This window comes from Rhinopithecus bieti, unplaced genomic scaffold (genome assembly GCF_001698545.2).
Source record: "Rhinopithecus bieti isolate Rb0 unplaced genomic scaffold, ASM169854v2 scaffold_10614, whole genome shotgun sequence".
In the NCBI taxonomy this organism is placed as follows: Eukaryota; Metazoa; Chordata; class Mammalia; order Primates; family Cercopithecidae; genus Rhinopithecus; species Rhinopithecus bieti.
The window spans coordinates 578,313-595,257 of NW_016806893.1; the positions used below are offsets into that span (position 1 = coordinate 578,313).

Here is a 16,945-nt window from a genome sequence, read left to right on the forward strand (position 1 = left end):
AATGATTTTTCTAACCTGTTACTATTCTAATTAAAGTCATTTAAGAAAGTATTTGTTGAGCACAGTTTGGAAAATATTTTTCCTGCTTATTGGGAGAGAAGTGTGTTAACGTAATAGGATTTTTGCTATTCCAAGTTTTTAAAAAGATACTTTCTACAGCTATCATGTATAATTTTTAAAAAGAGTTAAAAAATACTTTTTCTACAAAATGTCAGTCTTAAAATAATGCTCCTTTTCGGGATTTTGTTCTCAATGTTTTACTGAAACATAACTGACCAAAGAGAAGGAAGCATTTGCAAATTTTGAAATGTAAAGGCAAATTTTGAAATATAAAGGCAATTTGTCCGGGAAACTTAAAATTTATGCTAATCCGTTTCTGTATTTCCATAATTTTACTTTATTATTCTGGGGAAAGTGTGTTAAGGTATTTAAGGAAAGTCTCAATTTCTAACATTGGACCAATTGTGTGAAGCCAGAGCATTTTGCCTCCAGACAAGGAAATTAAATGAGAATAGAATTTCGCTTTTTGGAAACAAAAGCAAAGCGACCCAACTATATTCTGAAGTGCCTTTGCTGCAAGACCCACGCACCCAGTCGGGCGCGCCTTGCATTTGACTCCATGTCGTAGGAATGTCAAGAAAGTTACCGCCAAGTGGTTTACCGAAACGGGGTGGAAGGAATCAGGACAGTTTGCCCGACGGGCGGGTCGGCGGCTTTCAGGCAGGGGAGATCTTGCCAGGGGCAGAGAGAGAGCCCGAAAATCGCCCCCAGCCGCGCGTCCAGCCCCTTCCCGCCGACGTTCTTTCTTGATCCTCCGAAGGCCCAGGGCGACGTTTGCCATCGCGGCTTCCCGAAAGGACGGCGCCGGGTTTGCTGGAAGACAGCTCAGTTTTAGGCATGGCCCGGTGGGGGTGGGGGTGGTCATTTTCTTGGATTCGGATTCCCTCTCTTTGACTGCAGTTATCTTAGCTTTAGGAGATTCTGGCATCTCATAGGAAAAGGGATCAAATTATAAATGATACACGTCTGGAAATTCAGTAAAAATAGTAGGTTGTGCATAGTGTTTTGCCATAGTGGTGAAGGCAGGGGTTTCTTTTGTTTGGTGTTCTTGGGGCAAGATGACAAATGTAAAAGTCCCTTAGTGAGAAATCACCAGCCTTCTTTGGATCTACACCGCTTAGGGAGAGGAGATGGTAAAGTGAGGAATAAAGGGAAAAGTGACTGGGGAGAGAAAGGTGAGAGGAAGCTGCAGAAGGTGGAGGGAAGGCTCAGATCTGCTGGCACAGGGTCTGGGGTCTCAGGTCTGGGCCGCCTGGGGAGCGACCTGCCTGGAGAGGCGGGTTGCGATGGCAGCGCTGGGCTACAGACCCCGCCTTATTTGCGGGGAGGAGAGAACGGGTGGAGTCACTTGCCGCATTGCCACAGCCCCTCCTCCTAGTTTTAAGAAGAACCGAAGCATTGTTTCTGCTTTAACAGAAGTCACTCATTCCTTATAGTTGAAAACAACGACGGTGGGCTCTGGCACCTCTTTCGGCTCCTTGTACTGTTGGGGGAAAAAAGTCTGGGAAAACGTGTACCTTGTTTTTTAAATGGGGAAGATTGTGATAGCCAACAGGCTTTTCCCCCCCAGTACATTGACGATTCTTTGTGGCTACTTGAACTCATTTTAAAGACATTTTGAAAGAACTGTAAGTCAAGCTATAAAGTATTTGGCTTTTGCAGGAATAAAACACGCCTTTTGAGTCAAACACAGGTCTTTCAGGGACTAAAAACAAGTAGGAAATGAGAAAAAAATTAAAACCAGAAGACTTCAGGAAAGTGACAAATTGGAAAGCATTCTAGGAAACTCATAGGACGACTTTATGTGAAAGAAGCACTCTAGGAGCTTTAAGAGCTTATGGGCAATTTATATTTTAAAAGGATCTTAGGCTCAAAAGTTTGGGGGGAAGGCGCAGAAAAGACAGTGCCATATTCTTAAATTGCTGAGTGATTATTTTGTGTTTCTCAATGTGTCTCCTTCTTTTACTTCTCTCCCTTTCCAACTTCTTTGCTTTCTTACTCCTTTTCCCCTCTACCCTTCCCTCGCCTCTTCTCTTCCCCTTTCTTTTACCCTCCCCCAAGGTATGTAAATGCATTTGTCTTAAATTCTTCATGAACGAATTTTAGAGGATTTTTCAGGGTTCCCAGTTGGAAAAAGCCTTCTACACAACTTGAAAGGCTGATGTCCCTCTCAGGAAATGAATGAGTCGATAACCTCTGACACCAGTGACCACTCCAGTGAACCTTACCTTAATTCCACTAATACTGGAGGCCCCCAATCAGGCAAGACTGTGAATCTCATAACTCTGCTGTACAGTGTAGTTCAGTTGTGGTATTCCACACTTTGCATCCACATTCAAAATAAATTTGAATTTCATCAAATTTAACAATAAACAGATTCTGGATCTACCTACATATTATGATTTTGGTTTTATAATGACTAAACTGTTTTCTAATTAAAAGCAAACTTAAATGAATATTTTACAAAGCTAAACTATACTGGCCTGTGAATTTTGTGATCATTACTTTTATGTAAATAATAGCACTTCACCTCAATTTACCTGAATACTTTCTGAGATTTTTTCCTCTGATACCGGATGTTGATTTTTTAAAGTGATTATTAAAATATGAAAACATATAAATTACTTTCTCGATTTCATATTATGTCACAAACTTAGCCTGTAATGCTATCATTGAGATTGCTTTCTTGTCAGTGTAATCAGTATAATAGAAGTAATTTCTACCATCAAAATAATGCCTAGTAAATGTTTTGTTAGTAAATAATTTTTTCATAGCCTTGCGCTTTTGTTAAACTTTCAAAGTCATTGGATTTTTGCACCTTTTCTTTTCTCCCTAACAGCTGGCACATGATTATTCCTCCCAAAATAAATAAAATGAGAAAGTAGCCCTTTTTCCTAAAGAGAAATAACAAAAGGAGTAACATACAAAAAAAAAAACTTTCCAAATTGATTAGTTTTGATTAAACCTTTTATCACAAACAGCTGAAAATAACTTCTATTTTTTATACATCCATTTTCCAATCTGAACCAATTAAATTTATATTTAGTTGTTTAATATGGGGAGGGAGTATAAATAAGTGGATACAGCTTTTTCCATAGCTCTTCGATTCATAATCCCTACATTTTAGCTTGTGTGAAGCTGTGCTGGAGTGTGGACGTTGTTTGAAGAGACTGGGAGGGGGATTGCTGGCATGGTGGGGGAGGGTCAACTCAGTAGCTTTGTCGAAGGAAGTGGTATCTGAACAGTTAGTTTCTTGGTAAACTGCTTGTTTAAGAAAATGGGGGGTGGGGTAGGCAAGTCTGGTGGTGCGTTTTAAGGTTTTAAAACAGGTAATATTTTATTTTTTAAAAGAAAAAGCATTTTTAATCTATAATATTTATTGTTGTATTCAATAAGGGCAGTAATACTGTTGCCAGCATCTTGTAATCAATCGTTTGAACCAGTTTGAAAGGTAAAGGGGTAGGCATTTTGAAGCTGGGGTCAGTCGAGGAAGGACAGTAGGAGCTTCATCCGTTATTACATTTTCGTTTATTCAACTCTTCTGGCCATTGGTAGTGGACTTTTAAAATGTCAGGGTACAAGTCAATATGATATGAATTTACCTTTTTTCTCCCACTTGTCCTTCTTTCTCCACCCCACCCCCTGCCTGCGCCGGCTTTTTTTCTCTCCCACCTCTTTCTCTGACTCTGCTGCCGCCTATCCTGGCGGCTCCTCTTCACCTCCCCTGCCTGGAGATCCCCTCCCCCTCCTGCCCTATGTCCTCCGGCTCTTGGGGAACAATCGCCACTGATTGAGGTTCACTCTATGTTAGGCTGGAAAACTGGGCTGTTATTTAGGAAGTCATTAATCACATCTCCTCCCCCGGAAAGAGATGGCAGAGAAACCTGTGAAGTACAATTCCTTACCAACCCCCTCTAAAATTTTCCAAAATGGTTTACTTAAACACAATTTGACTATATGAAGGTGATAACGATTTTTCTAGTAGGATTTTATTTTAAATTTGAAAATATTTCGGGCATAATCAGGTAACTTATGTGCCTCTGCCTTTTCCTAGGTGTAGGTTTTCGTAATCTAAAGTTTCATGGGGATGTAATTAGGTTTAATTAGATCTTTTATAAATTATATATTTTCCTCTAAGAATTGAATTAAATATGAAATTAGCGTTCCAAGCAGGTTTACTGCCATGGAATAGCTGAATTCTTAAGGGGAAAAAAAAGCGTTAACATCGGTTGTTTTATTTAAACGACCCCCTCCCATGATTTTATTTAGTCTGGCTTGTGTGTAAGGCACGCGTGTGCACATATATGACTGTGCCTTTTTTTCTAAATCTATGATTCACAAGGACCCTCCATTGTGTTTAAGTAGAAGCACAAAATCAGCATTCTGATTTACCCTAAAGAAGCGTTCCAAATTGTCTTTAAGATAGCATGTTTGAGTTTTTCGTGTTCATTCATAAATTATTTTGATGTCAGCATAGATGAAATGGCGATTGGTTATCTCTTCCTCTTGCCAGCCCCTTAAGGATACGAGGTGAAATTAGTAGCAAGAAAGCATGTAATTGACAAAGTCACGTGTGCTCAGGGGGCCAGAAACTGGAGAGAGGAGAGAAAAAAATCAAAAGAAGGAAAGCACATTAGACCATGCGAGCTAAATTTGTGATCGCACAAAATCAAGATGTTAGATTGATGCAGAAGATCACTCCGTTCCAAAGGGAAAGTTTTCATCTCACGAGTTTGGAGCTGAGGGCCCGTGGGGCAACATGGCCGAAGGTTAATTTTCTTTTCTATTGTTTTACTGTGAATTTCTTTCTTCTTTTCTCCTCCCCCTCCCCCTCTCCCACCCTTCTTTGACCGTCCCCCCCTTCCCCTTTTACCCCAATACTGGGCATTACCTCCCAACCCCCCATCACGCAGTGGGGCTTTCTGCAAACCTATTGTTATAGATCTCCAAAAATGTTTTGTACCGCCCACACTGATTCACAACTTGAAAAGCTTTCAGGGGGCTATTGTTTGAATTGTGTGAGTGTGATTAAGCGCAGTTTCAGTTAGTGAGCCCAAGAAAACTTTTATACACCTGCCCCTCCCCATTCCACCCCAACTTTAATTGAAAGTTATAGGGGGGAGGGGAATGCACATTGCAAATAACACTGGATTCACTGCTGCCCCATGTGCCTTAACTAGTAGCTCTAAACCATCTTCACGATTTCTTTCCTCCTCGTGCCCGCCGGAGAGAATAGTTTTGCTGAAAATTTCTCTTTGTCAATGGGATCAGTATTAAATCAGCAATATACAAGTAAAGTATCGCATGTTGTAATGTAAAATGTGGCTGAAAAATGGAGTTAAATGAAAAAGTACACGTATGTATAGAAACGTGGAAGTTGGTGTGATCGATAGAACAGTGTGGCTTCCCCCTCCCCCGCTTTCCTTTTAACCCTTTATATTTTAAATATTTTCTGTAGAAGAAAAGAAACCAAGCCATTATAAAAAAAATTTTTTTTTGTTACCCTTCCCTTACAACCAGGCAGGCAACTTTTTTTTTTTTTTTTTTTTTTTTTTTTTCCAAATCTTTGGAATGCCATTGAATGGTGAATACAGACTGACTTTTTTGTCCTGTTCCTTCTCAGGCGGGGCGAGCAAAGGTGGTGGAGAAGAGCCCGGGAAGCTGCCGGAGCCGGCAGAGGAGGAATCCCAGGTTTTGCGCGGATCTGGCCACTGTAAGTGGTTCAATGTGCGCATGGGATTTGGATTCATCTCCATGATAAACCGAGAGGGAAGCCCCTTGGATATTCCAGTCGATGTATTTGTACACCAAGTAAGCCACGCTTTTTTTTCCCCCCCTCTTCATCTTTTTCCATGTGGAGGAGCTGATCAGTAGTTATGCCAGTAGACGTACAAGAAGATGCCCTTCGATATACTGAAAGACAAAATCTTCCCTGAAATCACTAGGTAGTGCAGCGTTTAGGGTACGTGTATGGGCCTTTTCCTGGGTTTTCTGTCTAAAGAGAAAAGAAAATATTTGAAATTTCACTATATATATTCAGGTTGATGTTATTAGCATTTCCCCCTGCTTCATTCTACAGCGAACTAGTGTTCATGTAGCTTCCGGTATTATCTATACAATATACTCTGTCGCCAGTATCTGGTGAATGGGTAGAAACATGAAGAAACATGATCATTTTAAGGTTGAAAAAACAAAGTGAAGCAGTTTGCTGTGGAAAGAAATGTATAGATTGCCTTATTTTAGACACCTCTAGTCACAGTAGCTCCCTTTATTATTTCATCGCTGCCTGTCCAGTAGTCATTTTGTAGACTCAGATAAAAATAATTTGACTTCATAGTAAAATAAAATAGAACACTGTTGACCTAGTATGATTTTAAAGAAATGCGTGCAATAGAGGGATGCTTGACAAACATTTTAGAAATGTGCTCCATGTAGTCAGTGGTCTAAGTATACTGTCTCTTTAAGAGACTGAACTCAAAAAAACATGTGGCCAGAGGCGGCTCTAGCTTGTGTGTTTAAAATGTGCTGATTCAATCTTTGCTTATATTGTGTTGTAATTTTTAAAGATGTTTTAATACCAAACAGAATTTCATTGCTTCCCATTTTCAAAATTTTATCCAGGAAATAATGAATTAATACTTCTTCTGCCTTTACTCCTCTCTACTGCTTAATCCCTTTATAATAAAAAAGATACTTTTATGGAAGCCTGATTGTTTCCTCAAAAAAAGGTAAATATAAATTTTCTGTAGCGAATTCATAGTTAGAAATAAAGAGGTTTAGGACTAAAGAGGTTTATTTTGGCATGATATCTAAGTTAAAAAGAATTGAATGAATGACTGTTAATACTGCAGACTGACTGACAGATACATGCATGAAATACTTGGTATATTTGCTTGAAAAGTATATATTTGGGACTGTGTTGCATGTTCCTAGTAATATTTATACCCCCTTCCCTAAGGAATATCATCTTCAAATTAAATATATAAACAATAGAAACATATGAAACCATTCTGTTTTGATCTGTTGTCCTTTGGTGCTTGGTAGCTTCCTGACCTTGCTGTGTGGTGTGTGTTTTCCTTTCCTGAAGGCCTGGCCATCATTATTGGCTGTTTATATGTGGAAGGATCAGCATAATCTGTGAATTGAAACAGGGTTTAAATACACAAGTACGAGTCCACATACAGACTACTGGATTTTATGCTTCCTATTTTATAGTGCAAAATGAAGCTACATTTTCTGTTTTTTCCCTTCTAAGACTGGATGACAAAAATCATTGACAAATCCATTTTCTCTCAGGCTCTTTCTTCCCCCTTTGAACCTTCTTTAGGCTGTTAAATTGTTTTTTACGATCTCATAAATTTGTTTTATAGATGAATGAAAAAATAGCCCTTTTCTTCTTTGTCTGGTCACACCTTTTTGTAATTTGATTTTCTGTGTTTACCTTCTAAAATATTCAAATGTTAAGATATTTTATTAACCAGTGTTAATGTTTAGATCCATGAGACATTTGTGTTTACACTATTTAATGATTATATATTGGTAAACATTCCTCTATTCACTGAATTAAAACATATAGCTGTTAAAGTTTTTTTAATATATAGCTGTTTCTAGACTATAAACATTGATTTTTGAATAGTTGACTTAATCTTCAGTTACATACAGTATATACATACAGTTCATGTGTATATTAAAAGGACAGTATTAAATGATGCCTAGTTAAAGAGGTTTCTTATATTGTAATTTACATACATTGTATATAAATTGTGTGAATAATTGTTTTGAAGAAGGCAGGAATCCTACTGATGTTAGCCAAACAACTACAAGTAACAGTTAGATGGTTGTAAATGATATAGGTATTATGTGTGCATCCCTTGTGGAATAAGGTTGCAATTCAAGACTGTTTCATAGAATTAAAAAAATTTTTATTACTATTTGAGAAGCCATTTTAGTTCTATAAGCATTTTTGAAAACATTCCAGGTTTTATATCTATGTACTATTTTGTTGTGAAAGGATATGTATCATAGATGATTAGGAATTTTAAATGTTCAACTGTACCTGTATCTACTCAAAATATTTTAAATATATGACAGTTTTATTTGGAGTGTTTGGAAGCACATGTGTCATTGGATTTTCTTTTGAAGTATTCTGAAGCATTTTAATAATGTGTATTTGGGGAAATAAAAAACAAATTATTTGTGTCTTTAATAAATATATAAAATTTATGCTAAGGCACCTGGGATACTTTTCTCTTAAAATAGTGATTGCAAGTAACCATATATCAAAACGTATTCAGTTGCTTCAAAATAAAGAGAATGTATATATGTGTGTTTTAAAATTGAGCTGTGTATTTGTAGTTATGTATAATTATAGTTACATAATTCTACTTAAAATTTATTGGCAGTAATGCAGTCAAACTTTCTTGTAGTTCCTGTGATGTCACCAAATCCTCAAAAAGAAACACATGCCTAGGTGCTGTACTTTATCTCTCTTTAGACATGTTGATAAATGCTGTGAGATTCTGCTGTTTGAGGATGGTATGTAACCATTGATGGTTTAAAATGACAGTATTCATTTGATTTTCTAATGTTAACTTGTAATTTAACTAGTTCCTATTTTTATTATGTGAAAATATATATTCTGACCCATGTTAATTGTGAAACGTTGGTACAGTTCAATAATGAATATTTTATTTTTAAATATTTAACAAAATATATAAGTATTATATTTGTGAATTTTGTCATATCTCACTGTTGAAGTTTTAAAAAATATTTAATAAAATAGGAAATTTTGATTATTTTATTTTAAATATAAATTCTTAAGAATTTCTTAAGTATCTAATGCAAACACAGATTTGTTTCAAATGAAGTAAGGATATATGTGGTTAATACAGATTTGTTAAGTCTAGATTCTTTTTTTTTTTTGAGGTGGAGTCTTGCACTGTCACCCAGGCTGGAGTGCAGTGGTAAGATCTTGGCTCACTGCAACCTCTGCCTCGCGGGTTCAAGCGATTCTGCTGCCTCAGCTCCCGAGTAACTGGGATTACAGGTGCCTGCCACCACACCTGGCTAATTTTTTGTATTTTTAGTAGAGATGGGGTTTCACTGTGTTGGCCAGGCTGGTCTCGAACTCCTAACCTCGTGATCCGCCTGCCTCCGCCTCCCAAAGTGCTGGGATTATAGGCGTGAGCCACCACGCCCGGCTGTAAGTATAGATTCTTACTAAGGTGATTTCATAAATTAGAATATGATTATTTAGTAAGTGCCAGTAATTAATACTCCTACCAGTTTCTTACATTTTTTAAAATCACGGTTAGATTTAGGATAACATTTACATTACCTGGAGAATGTTACTGGCAGTTTTTTGAAATGTTAAAAGTTCTTAATAAGACTTAAATGTTCGATGGTACTTTAGAAGAATAGAATGGTAATTAAATATTAGATCTCTTTTGGAGGAGGGCAGTGTTAACCTAATAACTACCTATCGATGTTTGTTATATAGGTTTTTCTATAGATTTTAATATTTATTTCCAAAGTCGTTATCTTGCCTAATAAGATAAAATGATCATTTGAATTTGATTTTGTTCTAGGGAGGTGTAGAATACGTTCTCCTTATTGCTGTCTCCTCAGCTTATGTGCATAATAATACTTTCTTCACATATTGGGTGTATATATACTTGGAATTCCTTGCCATCAAATATGATGCAATTGTTTACGTAAATGTATTTCATTTATTTCATAATGTATGCATAATGTTTGTATCTCTTTTTTTCTCAAGGAAAAAGAGTAATTTCAAAATGACTGCAATTTAGCTACCATTACTCAGTAGGCCTAAATATTTATTAGTAATTTACCTTTATTCATCTTCATTTACCTTACAAATATTTGTGTTTTCTTCTTATGGTCTTTATTTTTGAATTAGATTTTGATGTTTATGGATAATTCAAATGCCCACATTAGAAAGGCTTTATCTATTTTATGTTCCTTTGCTTCAAAAACATCTCAAGGAGTAATGGAAATAGAAAAAATAAGAATCGTTATTGTTACTGAGTTAAAGCATTAACAGTAAGAGATATGAAAACATTTAGAGATGACTAGTACTTAAATATATGAAAAATTTCTTACACACAGTTCAATCAGTTGCTCTAATATAGAGTTCTTATATATTTAATTAATTATACAATGTAGGAAAACACATTTATTTCAGTATGTTCATTAAGGTCTTTTCGTAATATTTCATTGCTGATTAACTAGCCATATTTAGTTTTGTTATAGTTAAGCATAAAATCATTTTTCACATGAAGAATATGTGTGATTGTTATTATTCTCTGGACTGCTTAATATGCCAGTTAAAAAAAAAAAGTCTCGGAAACTTAAAAATGTGATCATAAACAGTTACAGCTCATTTGTATAGTGAGTTATGCATTTTAATATTTTTAAAATGGTTTATAACCTACCAGATTTTTAAGATGATTCGCCCAGTTCACTAATTTCAGAGAATCCTAGGCTAAGTGCTTTAAGGTCGTTTAATCGTAACATCACATTTAAAGGCATTTATTATAAAACAAAATTTTATAAGATTTATTAATGTAGCCCTAAAGATACTTTTGATTTTCAAGTGGTGGTGCATTTTCAGAGTCTTTTCATGTATTTAAGTTCTACAAAGATATTCGGATTCAATTTAAATGTGAAATGTGAATTAGGTACATATTGAAGATGTAGTCCTTCCTCCTATTTTAAAGATTATTGGTGTACTTCTTAAATATTTTCTCCTACCTTTTAAAGAGCAGTTTTAGGTTCACAGCAAAATTAAGAGGAAAATACATAGATTTTTCCATGTACCCTTGCCCCTTCAAATGCACAGCGTCCTCCATTATCAACATCCCTTACCAAGAGTGGCACATTTGTTTCGATTAATGAATATACATTGACACATCATAATCACACAGAGTCCATAGCTTACATTAGTGCTAGCCTTTGGTGTTGCATGTTCTCGCTAATTTTTGATTCCTCTTTTATTTTAAAAGACTATTCACAACAAATGAACGCAGTAAATCAAATAATTATTTTTTAAATAAAAATGTGAGTGTCAAATCACAAGTATTCAGTGTAACCTTTTAAAACATGTCTTTAACTTGTCTCAGAGTTCTTAGGTTTCATGAGAAATTAAAAGTTTGTTACCTGCGTTCAACTTGGTAGATTAAAAATTGAGTCCTTCACTGTAATTTTTGTTGCTTTCAGGCAGCAACAAAACATTATTTGGATTTGGTTGAATTCTTCCTCTTCAGAGATAGTTAGAAATATTACAGATAGTTATGTCTACTTTAACTGACCAGCTCTTTTGGTGTTGTGATTAACTTAAAAGTTGCTAGTTAGAAATAAGATGCACTGTATTGTTTTTGTTTCTTTGAGACTAAGTTGTCCAGGCTGACCTGGAACTCCTAGCTAGTCTCAAGAGATACTTGCTCCTCAGCCTCCGTAGTAGCTGGGACTACAGGCATACACCACCATGCCTAGCTTGATGTATTGTATTTTTACGTCTAAACTGAGAATAACCTAAACAAAGTGAAGATACTTCTGATGAATTAAACTGGAAAGTTATCTTAAATGTTATACTTGATTTGGAATGAAATATGGAATATTTTATCATTATCAAAGACTATCATTCTTTATACCTTGAGATATTTCCCCTGAGTTTTGAGTAACAGGAAATTCAGCTTATTTAATATATAGTTACAATAGATGGCATTGTACCATTTACAGTGCATAAGAAACTTAACTGATTTATATTCCTCCCTAAAATAATTTGATTATAGCATCTTCTAATATCATAAAAGTTGATAACAGTAATGTGTTTAAGAAAGTACATTGCAGGTGAGTGGGGTACATTTAAAAATGATCTTTTAATGAGTAGCTTATCAAGTAATGAAAGTCCTGTGTTGCATTTTGATACATCAGGATACATCTAATCGTTTATCTCAAATTGGAGGACAGTCTGATTATTGCTTCTTCCTTTTCAATATCTAAATATTTGACAATTTGGAAATATTTGCTAAATAAGATTTACAAATAATTGATAGATTTAGTCTTATAATTTTTTCTATAATTTTCTGTTAGTTGGAGTAATAATACCTAACTTTTTAAGTTGTTTTGAAGAGTAGAGGTAATGTTATATAAACTGCCTACTAAGTGTCTGTTGAGAAAATAAACTAATGTAAACTGGTCTTTGCCAAAAGAATCATGGTTAAATTATTGTCAGTGGTGTATACTCATGGTGGATAATTAAGCTGGTCTTTTATGTGTTTTTTTACAAATTGGGCAAAATGTGTTGTATATTAATAGTTTAATTTCCATTACAGTTGACGCTAAGGCTTTTTATTATAGTTTTCTGGTATAGAATATTGTTTTTGTTATTTAAAATAATTCTTTTGTCTGAGCATGGTGGCTCATGCCTGTAATCCCAGCACTTTGGGAGGCTGAGGCTGGCGAATTGAGCCCAGGAGTTTTAGACCAGCCTGGGTAACATGGCAAAACTCCGTACCTACCAAAAAAATTAGCTAGGCATGATGGCATGCACCTGTGGTCCCAGCTGTCATGGAGGCTGAGGTAAGAGGATCACTTCTTGAGCCCAGGAAGCAGAGGCCACAATGAGCTGAGATCGCTCCACTGCACTCCAGTCTGGATGACAGAGCAATACGGTCTCTAAAATTATTTTTTTTGAGATGAGGTCTCACTCTGTTGCCTAGGCTAGAGTGCAGTGGCAGGATCATAGCTCACTGAAGCCTTAACTTCCTGGGCTCAAGTGATCCTCCTGCCTTGGCCTCCCAACGTTCTGGGATTACAGGCATGAGCAACTGCGCCAGGCCTAGAATATTGTTTAAAATATCAGGATATGAACTGCAGCTTGGAAATATTTTTGTTATACAGATATTTTGGTTTTAATAATTGTTGTAACATAAGATTTTACCTGTTTAAGATTTTACCTGTGTAGATATGTATTTTGTGTGTTCATTATAAGCTAAAGAAAATACTGTTTTAAATAGGCCTGCTGTGATAATTTAATACCATTTTTTGATTAATAATTATTTAATCTTTGTAAGATAGTATAGAATGATAAAGATTCTGGTCAAATCAGTATTCAAATCCCAGTTTATTAGATACCTGTGAGGGAAATAAGTTACCTTGTCAGTGTCTCAATGGCCTATAAATGGGAGGACAAAAATAGTACCCACTTTGTATAGGGCTGTTAGGAGGATTACATGTTATTACATATGTAAAGCACCTAACACAAACTTGGCAGATAGTAGGGACTCAAGGTGTATTATACATACTTATTATTAGAAAGGAGAAGTAGTGTGGTATTGTGAGAGAAAAAACTATGGGAATGAGTATTTGACTTCGGCTCTGCCACTTGGTTGGTTTATAACTTTTGGCTGGTCACTTCCTGGGAGCTTCAGTGTTCTCATGGGTAAAATGTGATAAATAATATTTTCCTCTTCATTTTAGAGGGTTATGGCAAGGGTCAATTGAAATAATACACATGAAAATAATTTAAAAACCCTAACGATCTCAGGTTTTAGTTTTAATCTTTTTTTCAAGAGCTGTGTTTTATTAATCATTTTAATTATGAATTTTTCTGGTTTTTGTTTTGAGACAGTGTATTGCTCTTGCCCAGGCTGGAGTGCAGTGGTGGGATCATGGCTCACTGCAACCTCAAACTCCTGACTCAAGCAATTATCCCACCTGAGCCTTCTGAGATGCTGGGACTATAGGTGTGCATCACCATTTCTGGCTGATATTTTTTATTATATTTGTAGAGATGGGGTCTCCCTATGTTGCCCAGGCTGGTCTCTTAACTCCTGGGCTTAAGGGATCCTCCCACCTCAGCCTGCCAAAGTTGCAGAGATTTACAGCATGAGTCACCAAGCCTGACCTCACTTTGATTTTCTCTAGTTTTTTTCTGCCTGAAAATTAACCTTTATCCTAGTAGTTTCTGTGCTTGTGAATGAGATTAATTCATATACATTTTACTGATCTTCAATATAATATTAATTACATTTATCATTATGATAATTTTTCATGTGCTGTAATCTCATTGCTTACTTAAAGTGCATAATTAGGCTTATTGATGTTCATGTTTCTTGTCAGAAATTTATTGAATTGGTCAGGTGTAGTGGCTCATGCCTGTAATCCCAGCACTTTGGGAGGCTGAGGGGGGTGGATCACTTGAGGTCAGGAATTCGAGACCAGCCTGGCCAACATGGTAAAACCCTGTCTCTACTAAGAATACAAAAAATTAGAAAGGCCTGGTGGCGCATGCTTGTAATCCCAGCTATTTGGAAGGCTGAGGCAGGAGAATCGCTTCAACCCCGGAGGCGGAGGTTGCAGTGAACCGAGATCATGCCATTGCACTCCAGGCAACAAGAGCAAAACTCCCTCTCAAAAAGAAAAGAAAAGAAATTTATTGAATTTCGATCCCGACTCGGTTTTGTATAAACATTTTAAAATTTTATTTAATTAATTATTATTGTTATTATTATTATCATTTTTTAGAAACAGGGTCTTCCTCAGTCACCCAGGCTGGCGTGCAGTGGTGGTATTATAGCCTGCTGACACTTCAAACTCCTGTCCAGCAATTATCCAACCTGAGCCTTCTGAGTAGCTGGGACTACAGGCGTGCACCACCATGCCAAGCTGATGTTTTTTATTGTATTTGTAGCAATGTGGTCTCCCTCTTTCACAGTCTGGTCTCGAGCTTCTGGGCTCAAGGGATCCTCCCACCTCAGCCTTTAGAGTAGCTGGGACGACAGGTGTGCACCACCATGCCTGGCACATGCCACTGTGCCTGGCGAATTTTTAAAATTTTTTGTAGAGACAGGAGCTTGCCTTGTTGACCAGGCTGGTTTAGAACTCCTGGCTTCAGGTGATCCTGCTGCCTCTGCCTCCTTAAGTGCTGGGATTACAGATGTGAGCCACTTTGCTCAGCTTGTATAAACATTTTTAGAAATGTGAATCAACAAGATGGCTTAACGTCATAGAAAAGTATTAACTTTTAAAAAATGATTATAAAAATCGTGGTTCAGTAAAGTTAACTAATTTTTATTGATCACTTACTAAGTGAAACACTGTTGGTTTGGTATTTTCATTTTAGCAAACTTTAAGTTTTTTCCAGTTAATTCTCATTAATTGTATATAAGACATAAAAGCAAAGGATCGTTTTTCCTGTGTTCTATTCACTTCCTGTTATGAAGTCTAACTATACAGCCTCTACCAATTTAATTTTGGGATAGCTAAGATAAAAAGCAAATGTTAGTTTTAAAATTTTGAGCTAAATGCAATGATTTTCCAATAGTATTAAAATAATGTTTTTCACATTTCATGTGGAGAAACTTTTGCCAGTGCTTAGAATCATTAATTTATTGTGCTATTAATAATACACTTAATTTCTACCAGCTGCTTTAAATCTTTTGTCACAACAGCCCACTTTAAAAAATCAAAACCCACTTTAATTTATTACTTTTGTTAAAGTTAGACTATTTTTAAATCTTGTAAGTTTAATTTGGTAATAACTCTTAAGATTGCTATTTCATTTTATGGTGTTATAGGATACAAAGACTCCATATAAATTTCAAATTACTTTTACTTTGGCCAAGATTTGTTAATGATCATTTTTTTTTAAGCTTTTGTAATCAATTTCCTAGGCCGTTAGATATAGTGAATAGAATGTTCCCAGATCCTATAATGCTTAAATTATTTTATCTTAGCTTTTTTTTTTTTCCCATTCAAATGAATTGTCTTTATCCTTAGTTCAGTCTGTAACAGAAGTCTGGCAACATAGTTATAGCTATCACTTTAAATATTTAATAGATCATTAATATATTGTAAAGCTTGGAATGAATTATATCAACTTTTCTTCCTGTGTGATTTTAATAATACATGATTTTTTATGATATATAAGCACTGATCCTTCCAAATTCGTCACACTTTTCAACAGCTCCTTTAAATAGATTAAATGATATTAGAGACATATACATAACACAGCTCAGTGTAAGCCATACATTTTTTTTTTAAAGTGCATCTTTTTCAGTTTTCACAAGAAAAAAAGCTTCTCTTTTCAGGGATTGATTAAACTGAGCGTTAGAAATTTAGTCACAGTATTGGCCTCATGTTTTAGCTCTCTAATTAAAAATTTTCATTGAATACTCAATCTAAGGACACTTGGATTTGCATGTTTGCCCCTTTCACTGTTTCCTCCCCCATGCCATTGAAGAATTTTGAATGGTGAGGAATTTGTGCCCTTTGGCTCAGGTTGCAGGCCCACTTGATCAAGCCACAGAAGCCAGGGTCAGAACTATTCATTGCTTATCTTTTCCTTGGGCCACTTGTAAAGCCTGCTTTCTGCTCTGGGAAACAAAACAAAACAACAACAACAAAAAGCCCCACAAACAACTCTTTATATTGGACATACATAAAGCCTGCAGCATAAAAATGGGCATAGTAGTTGATTCTTTATTGGGACTGTCCATGGGTTAATTTCATTATCTTAAGAAGTTTTTCATTGCATTGCAGCTTATTTGATGTATATACTTTAAATGCATGTTATTTTATATGGTATGGTATCCTGTTGGTAGTGAAAGTGCGGTCCTGTGATGTTTTTCTCTTAGGTTCAGATTTACCACTTTTGAAATGTAATGATTACTTTTAAGTAAATTGAATTAATTTGAATGAGAGCTATAAAAAGCCCTAAAGTATTTTATTTTGATGTACTTAATTTCTAGCATTTATGCAGACATTTAAAGCTTCTCTGAATTAATAACAGCACAAGTTTATGAGCTGTTCCAATAATGGTGCAAAGACTACATCTAGACCCAGGTTTAAACAAACACAA

The 16,945-nt window shown here is 35.8% G+C and overlaps 1 protein-coding gene across 1 annotated transcript in view; it reads left to right on the top strand.

Moving 5' to 3' along the window:
* Positions 1-4,616: 4,616 nt before the first annotated feature.
* The window catches only part of LIN28B (lin-28 RNA binding posttranscriptional regulator B), a 121,477-nt gene continuing 109,148 nt past the window's right edge, over positions 4,617-16,945 (top strand). Inside the window, exons 1-2 of the mRNA XM_017878559.1 lie at positions 4,617-4,829; positions 5,684-5,871. Coding sequence (XP_017734048.1) covers positions 4,820-4,829; positions 5,684-5,871 — 198 coding nt within the window. The 5' untranslated portion in view covers positions 4,617-4,819. The remainder of the gene's footprint in view (positions 4,830-5,683; positions 5,872-16,945) is intronic.